Source organism: Phascolarctos cinereus, unplaced genomic scaffold (assembly GCF_003287225.1).
Source record: "Phascolarctos cinereus isolate Bilbo 61053 unplaced genomic scaffold, phaCin_HiC Scaffold_726;HRSCAF=1367, whole genome shotgun sequence".
Lineage (NCBI taxonomy): Eukaryota > Metazoa > Chordata > Mammalia > Diprotodontia > Phascolarctidae > Phascolarctos > Phascolarctos cinereus.
In genome coordinates, this window is record NW_027556098.1 from 391,833,276 (window position 1) to 391,841,922 (window position 8,647).

Sequence of the window (8,647 nt, forward strand, 5' to 3'; positions counted from 1 at the left end):
TCTCAGGTTCCTAGTCTGTAAAATGGACTAGATAATCTATACAATTCCTTCCAGCTCAAATATATGATATGGTCCTAGCTGTGTGAGCCTGAGCAAGTAACTCCTTTGCTCTAGGCCTCAGTCTTCCTATCTGCAAATAGGAAGCCCTCAATCCATGTTCCTAGGATTGCTGAGCTTCTCCTGGATATCACTAGCTCCTGTTAAATCTTGGGTGTTCATCTGTGGGAGAAAGCTGCCAGGTCAGTGGTCTTGTGTAATGCATTTATTTTGCTGCTCTGTCAACACAGAACCCCCCACCCAGCCAGCATAAGGAAAATATCTGCCTGGAATATTCAGAGGCAGGAGGAATTTAGGATAAAGATCAGGACTAGACCTGTGACTTCATTAGGATAGAGAACTCCCAGGTGAGGAAAAGCCCTCCACCAATGCATATTGGCACCTTTCCTGAAATTTATAGTCTTTGAGAGGGTCAGAGTATCAGAAATGGGGCTTAAACCCCAAGCCTTCCTGACTTCCAGAGCAATTATCTATCAACTATTTTGGATTGCCTTAGCTCAAGACAAATATTCTCATGCCCCTGGGCCCTCACTGTTATTAAAGAAGATGCTGGCTAACACTTTCTGTTTCTTACTTGGAGGTCCTCCCCCAAGCCAAAGGATCTTCTAGTTTCATCCAGGAGTCTCCAAGTTGGAAGGAAACATGCAGCATCTACCTGGCTTGATCCATATGGAAGCAAGAATCCCTTCTAAAATGTCTTTGATTGATCCACCAGTCATATCCTCACCCGGCTTGAACTAAATAACACACATTTTATTGACTTAGACTGAAAAAAGTAGAACCTTTTATGCACAATAGAACTGGACTCCTGCCTTCAGTTTCTCAATGAAATTTACAGCTTTGATGAAAACCCCAAAGGAAACTTACAACATTGATGAAAGCTTCAATTCTGCTGAAAGTAAACTTTCCCCCCTCCTCACTCTTCCATGACTAGAAGGGAGTATAAATAGGAGCCCTGAGAATTCGAACCCTGAGCAGGACAGAACAGACCTGTAGAGTGTAATAATAAAAAGAGTCACAAGTATGTCCAAAGAGTTGCTGTTTTTCCCTAAGGAGGATTGGAGTTTAAAAAAAACAAACAAGCGCACAAAACATCTCCTTTGGCTCTGCCAAGAAGCCCCCAAAGTCCCTCCTGGCTGAATGGAGGTTCTTAAATCAGCTGGCTGAGGGCTGTTTCCAAAGAGCGGTGGGGTGGGAAGCTGGCCAGCTGGGGCTCCAGGTCTGTTCTCCCAATTACTAGGCTTCACAAGCTGGTCCTCATCTTGCTTCAAAGGGAGGGGAAGTAAATCCATACCCCAGACAGCTGCAGCTTGGGCTCCTGGGATCTTAAAAAAATGAATTATCCTTGTCGGACCCAAACTTTGAGGCGATATCCTCCAAAGTCCACCCAACTCAAAAGCCACAGCACCAGCCAGTGGTGGTGTCTCCCTCGGGCCAGTCTCACCTCCATTATTCACCCCACACACCCCCCTGGACCAGTCCCACCGAGGTAGGAATCCTTATTCCCAGGGCAAACTCCTCTCCCCTCATCAACTACAAGCCCAAACCAGAAACCCAACTTGTTATCCTTTCTGGTTTTTTAACAGGAAAAAAAAAATCGACTGAAGGTCTGAGGCAGATTCGCTTTCCTGAAAAGGGGAGGGGGTGTGAAGTAAACCTTAGGTCTGGAAGCGAGTAAGCTACTGTTCCAGACCCCAGCTCCATCCCTGGAGCCCTCCGAATGTGCGATGGCTCAGAGAACCATCCTGGAAATCTTGCTCTTCTAGGAGGGGTGGGGGTGGGGAAATTCCAGTGAGAAAGCAGGAATTCCAGTGTAGTGTCTGACGTCAGAGATCTGGCTTGGGGGAGAGGGGGGAACCTGGGGAAGGAATTCCTGGGGAGCGTCTGACGTCAGAAGTCTAGTTGGGCGGAGGGTGGGGAGGAGAGCTGGGGTGGGAATTCCTGGGGAGCACCTGCCGTCAGAAGTCCCGCTTGAGGGCGGCTACCGACGCTCCATGGATGCTGGACAGCTCCTGCTCCCCTCCAGTGGATGGGCAAGGGCGCGGCTGCAGCCGGGTCTGGGGCTCGGTAGCCGCTTCCGGGCTCCCCGGGACCCCGAGGCTGGCAGGGCCCGGGGCTCTGAGAGAAGGCGCTGTAGCTCCCGGGCGGCCCCCCGACAGCAGGGGCACAGCCTGGCTGCAAGTAGGCTGGCTGCGGCTGGCCCAGCGCCCAGGGCTCGCCCAGCAGGTAGAGCGGACGCTGGGGGAGGCAGCAGGGCAGCTCTGCTAAGGCGAGGGGCGATGGCGTAGGGGACCTCCCTGTCGGGGGCCCCGGGGGCTGCGGGACGCGGGGGCGGGGGCGCCGGCGGCGACGGCGGCGATAATCGCCCTGGTCGAACATATCCTGGAAGGCCGGGTCCAGGGCCCACAGGTTGCCTTTGCGCTCTCCGGCGGCTCCGGGGCCGCCGTCCGGGGGAACCTTCACAAAGCACTCGTTGAGACTGAGGTTGTGCCGGACGCTGTTCTGCCAGCCCTTCTGGTTGCGCTCGTAGTAGGGGAAGCGACCCACGATGTACCGGTAAATCCCACTCAGGGGCAGCCGCTGCTCCGGGCTCTCCTTGATGGCCATCGCGATCAGCGCTACGTAGGAGTAGGGGGGCTTCTGCAGGGGGTCTGGCCCTGCCCCCCCGGCCCGCTCGGCTGCGCCTCTGCAGACGAGCGCCTCTGCAGAGGAAGTCCCGGAGGGCACGGGCTGGGCAGCGAAGTCCTGAGCAGCCATCGCCTGCCTTGTGCGATTCGGGGGCTCTGCGTAACGCGCGCCCCTGGACGGACCCGAAGGCCCAACTCGCCTTTCTTCCTCTGGCCTAACCGCTGGCACCTTTCGCTTCCTCCCCTAGACCCAGACAGACCCAATTTGGTGTCTCAGGAGGGTCAGAGGGTCCAAGAATCACACTCCAAATGATCCAATGTCCTCCCTCCCCCGAGTTCGAGTCGAGTGCAGGCCCAAAGACAGATGATCAGCCTGCATCCTCGAGTTAAAAGTTAAATTTGTCAGGCCTCTCCTACCAAAGGGAATGTATATGCTCTGGAAAATGAATCAGTTAAAATGAAATTCTGTAAACCAAACCCAATTCTCTCCCTCGTTTCCATAATAAAGTAGGAGATGCGTTGGCCTCTGACCCTCAGCCTAATGCCCTTGACTTGTAGTCCACTGTGCTCACCTTGGCAGATTCAGGAAAACTGGAGAGTGCAGAACCATCCCTATCCCCTGCCCCTATCCTTTACCCCTTTAGCTTCCCAGAAGTCACTTCTTCCTCCCTCAGTACCTTTCCCTTCTCCGGCCCTATCCCCCACCTTCTGCTCAGGAGGATTGCCTCTCTGAGCCTCCCCCACCAGCACAGCAGTGTCTGCTACCAGAACCTCCTCCACTCTGCTTGTAGGCTATGAGTTGGAGGGAGGAGTTCTTGGCAGCTGGGAGGGACATCAGAGCTTAAAATTCTGCCTGCCGGGAGCAACCCTCCCCTCTATGCTCCTCAGGCTGGTTTTATTTTTAACCCTTAAGCCATACTACACTTGTATGTGTTTTCCCCACCTCACACTTGTATATGGCAGGAGCAAAATTTAGACAAAGTGAGAGGCCCCTTTGGCATGAAGGGAAGAATGGTGGGGTGGGGGAAGTAGAGAGTATTCTCTGATAAGTAAGCCTGACTCCTCCTCCTCCAGGCCAAGAGGCAGCTGGCCAGTGGCCACACTCAGGGGAAACAGAGGCAGTTGTGCCCAGGGTCACTGGAGAGCTGGGGATTAGCCAGAAATATAGCCCAGCTGCTTCAGCCCTGATCTACTCTTCTCGGTGTGGCTTAAAAAACAAACAAACAAACAAAAAAAACAGTAGCTAACATTTGTATAGATTTAATGATGACAAAATACTAGACATATATCATCTCATTAAAGTTTGCATGTGTGATTCACTTGAACAGCACGATAACCTTGTGAGATTGATGCGAGGGGTTTTATTCTCTCCATTTTAGTGGTGAGAGAGGAAGTGGAGCACAGAGTCAGGTACAACTGTGGAGTCCTGCCTGATACTAGCGGGGTGACCTGGGGCACACAGGGCTTCTCCGTGCTCTAGGCAGCCCTCTGACCCTAGAAAGTTACAGAGTGAGGGCTGACCTGCATTTGGTAGAGTTTCCACATCCAGAAGTTACCTAAACCAATAAAAATCAGGTCTTATTCCTTTAGAGATGAGGAAACTGAGTCTTAGAGAGAAATGACTTGTCTAGTCTCGCATAGTATCTGAGGTGGGATTTCCAATCTAGCTGTCTCCTGATTCCAAGTCCAGGCCAATACTTTCTAAAAGACAGTGTTTCTCTATCATACAAGCCCTCTGGTCTTATATAGCCGGGAGATTCTTCCAGTGTAGGCATGATTCCCTAAAAAGACCCTCTTCAGCTTCTAACAGTGTGAAATCCCAGAGAGAGCATGGCATATGGACAGAGTGCTGGACTTGGGATCAAGAAAGCCTGGATTCTAATCTCACCTCTGACATCTAGTGGCTGTGTGAACACGAACCCCTTCCAATCTTGTCAGTTTTATTCCCCTTCCTCATCCTATGGTCCAACCACACTGTCCTACTTTCTTCTCCTCACCAGGGCTTCATCACCTGTCTCCATGCCTTGGATTCTCTCCCTCCTCATCCCTCACCTCTTAGTGTCTCTAGTTTCCTTCAAGACTCAGCTCCAATGTCTGGGAGGTACAGGAGGTCCCTTAACATTTAATGCTTTCTTATTTGAGGTTACCTTCCATATACTCATATATATGAGTATATACTCATAGATAGTCGTATACTATGTACCAACATATACCATATACATTGGTATACAGCATCTTGTATATACCAATCAATGTTGGTCTCTCCCATTAGAATGTAAGCTGTTTGAGGACAAGCACAGGTTTTGCTTTTTCTTTATATCCCCCCTGCCTCCCACCTAGAAAGCACTTAATAAATTTTTGTTAGTTGATTTAACCTCTCTGAACCTTCATTTACTTATCTGTAATACTCATTTTATTATAAATGATTATATAGTATATACATGTTACACATTTATAATATGTTATGTATTATGTAAATGGGACAGCTAAGTGGTGCAGTGGATAGAATGCTGGGACTGAAATCAGGAAGACATCTTCAAAAGTTCAAATCTGGCCTCAGACAAGTCACTTAACTCCTCTATTTGCTTCAATTCCTCATCTGTAAAATAAGCTAGACAAGGAAAAGGCAAACCACTCTGGTATCTTTGCCAAGAAAACCCCAAATGGGATCATGAAAAGTCAGATATGACTGAAACAACTGAACAACAAAATTATATAAATATATTTTATATTTATAATGTATAATATATTTTATGTGTATACAATATATTATAATTATATGTGATTATATTATGTAATGATATGCAATGATATATAAGATTATATACAATTTAATAATAATAATAGGAAGCACAAGGTTTAAGGTTTGCAAAGCCCTTGACAAATTTTATTTGATCCTCACAACAGCCCTGGGAGTTAGGTGCTATAATTATTCCCATTTCACAGATGAGGAAACTAAGGTGGAGAAAAGTTAAATGACTTGCTCAGGGTCACACAGCTATTGTGTGTCTGGGGCTGCATTTGCATTCAGGTCTTCTAGGCTCTAAGGCTCCAGCCATCTAGTGGCCTAAAATGAGGATGATAATCACTGAAGTCTTGGAAGCTTAAATTTAGTGGAAATAGACATTCCAGCAAAGAGTGGGCAGGAGAAAGCCTTGGGCAGACAAGACGGTAATGGGGATGTCCTGACCCCAGATGCAGGTTTCAGGTCTGTCCCTCAATCTCCCCACCAGCAAGAGTGATCATTTGTCTTGCCCTTTTCTTTCAGAAAACTCCCCTCTCTCTCTCACAGCTCCCTCCCCCCTGCTTTTTCTGACTTCTCCCCACTTCCCAGCCCAGCAGCATCCCAACATCCCTCCCTCCCTCCTCTCTCCTCCAGGGCTCCATTCTCCTTAGTAGAAGGGTAGGACTCAGAGCTGGGAAGAACCTCAGACACATCTGGTCCAAACTACTCATATTACAGATGAAGAAACTGAGGCCCAAAGTCACACAGAGTAGTACCCCTGACTGTCTGAGCTGAGATTCGAACCTAGGTCTCCGGACTCCAAATTCTACCATCTTTCCACCTGCTTCTCAAACAGCATTTTGTTCACATCTCTCTGATCCACATAAAAGGATGGATTATAAGTGTCTTGAAGCAGTTTGGTGCCAATGAGATGCAGACTTGGATTTAGAGCTGAAGCGTATGGGTTCCAGTCCTATCTTTGCTACTTACTGCCTGTGTGACCTTGAGAAATTCACTTAACCTCTCTGAGCCTGTTTTCTTATCTGTAAAATGGCCATTAAAAAAAACCATGATCAACTACTTACCCTGCCTGACAGGGTTGTGGTGAGGAAATCCCTTTATAAACCTTAAAGTATGATATAAATATGAGTTGTGATGATAACTATTATCTCTAATTTGAAGAGATTGGACTACTTATGTCTCAAGTCCTACCTAATCTTGGACTAGAAGTCATAGCAGTGAGATGGAACAGTGATTAGAGTGCTGGGCCTGGAGTCAGGAGGACTTGAATTCAAATGTGGCCTCAGACACTTCCTTGATGTGTGACCTTAGGCAAGTCACTTAACAGTTTTCTGCCTCAGTTTCCCCATCTATAAAATGAGGATCATGAGATCACTTTCTTTTTGGGTTGTCGTCAAGATCAACTGAACTATTTGTAAAAAGTGTTTAATGGGGGATCATAATAGCACCTGCCTCTGTGGGGTTCTTGTTAAGATCGACTGAAATGATATTTGTAAAAAGTGCTTAGCAGGGTACCCGGCACATAGGAGGTGCTAATGTAAGTATTTATATCTGCAAAGTCAGGGAGGTTGGGCCCAGGTGATCTCCAGTCCCTTTTTACTCCATATCCCACTTCACCTGCCTAAGTCTGAGTTTCCTTATCCATAAAATGGGGATAATAATCTTCAGCACCACCTACCTTACAGGGCTGTCAGTCAATCAATAAGTTTTTATTAAGTACCTACTAGGTCCCAGGCCCAGTGCTCAGCATTGTCCTGAGGCAAGGGCTTCGAATACTATAGAAATGTGAGTTGTCCTGCTCATTTTCATCAGGTTCCCAGATTGAGGCCTGGAATCAAAAGCCAAGAAGTGACCTAGTAACACCCCTTCCTTCATTTTACAGGTGAAGAAACTGAGGTCACAGATCAGGGAATTGACTGGCCCACAAGTATAGTCAGATGTCGAGTAATTGTCAGAGGCCAGACTCAAAGAATGGCAAGAGAGGAAGGTCTTCTAGACATAAGGAGGCAAGGGGCGAAGGCAGAAAGAAGCAGGCAGTGAGAGGGCTCCCGTGCGTTCTCCTGAACCCGCCTCTCTCTGGCTTGGCCCCCGCTCAGCAGTAGCTACCCCCCCCATTAATCTCTTCACTGGGTGGGTTAGCTAAATCCCACACTTAGGAGTGGGCCTTCTGAAGTGCCAACCCCCTCCAGGAACAAGGTGGTCTCATTAAGTCTCCAGCCTTGTAATTTGGGTTACAGCTTGGCTTCAGCACCTGCTCTTTGGTTCTACAAGGTGTGTGTATTGGGGGGCTGGAGGGGGGTGGGACTGCCAGGTCTGTGCTGATACTTGTCAGGAGAGCTGTCTGCAGTTCACTGGAACCTAACGTATGTATTCCTTCCAAACTGTCCATAAAATCTTAACCAATTCCTACCAACCTGGGGCTGGTTTTTCTGAAAAGTAAATCCAAAAAGGTTTCTTCCCCTTTCCTTTCAAGTTTTAATTCATTTGCTGAGTTTCCCCAGCCTCAACTTCTGACCTGGCCCAGTCTGTAACACCCCTATTGACTTTTCCATCTCTGCCCCATCATCACACGGGCAAAACCTTCACCCAAGGATGTGCTGCCAAGTGTTTAACAAGTGGCTTTCCAGTAAACATACACACAATTTGATATTTAAAATCTGCATCACTAACATTTTCTCCATCACATTCCTAAGTCTTATGCCATCAACAAAACAATAAATTAAGCCCTGATTTGTGGTATTTGCTGATTTCCAAAGTGTCGATGCTCATGCCAAAAATTTAACAGTCAGCAATGCAAGCCCATAGAAGCTGGTTCTAGTATGCCCATATCTTCACCTCTATAACCTTTTCCTTCGATTGGAGATTGGATCCTTCATTTGAGGAAGTACCCACACCTTCTCTGTTCATTTTAAACCCATAACTCTCTGGACTACTTTTCTAGCTTGTCCTCTGCAGGTACTTATCTCATCTTACCCTTTTCTTTTTTTTTTAATATAAATTTATTTTTAGTTTTCAATATTCACTGCCACAAGTTTTTGACTTCCAAATTTTCACCCCATCTCCCCCCTCCTCCCACCCCAAGATGGCATGCATTCTGAATATCCCTTCCCCTAGTCTGCCTTCTCTTCTGTGACCCAGATCCTCCCTTCTCTTATCCCCTTCCCCTTCTATTTTCCTGTAGGGCAGGATAGACTTCTATACCCCATCTCCTGTATTT

General features: G+C 47.5%; 1 protein-coding gene across 1 annotated transcript; it reads right to left on the minus strand.

Annotated features, from left to right (window-relative positions):
* Positions 1 to 1,947: 1,947 nt before the first annotated feature.
* Positions 1,948 to 2,814, minus strand: LOC110203151 (forkhead box protein E1-like). Its single transcript, XM_020979633.1, has one exon. The coding sequence runs from the start codon at positions 2,812 to 2,814 to the stop codon at positions 1,948 to 1,950; it is 867 nt and encodes a 288-aa protein (XP_020835292.1).
* Between the last annotated feature and the right edge of the window lie 5,833 nt (positions 2,815 to 8,647).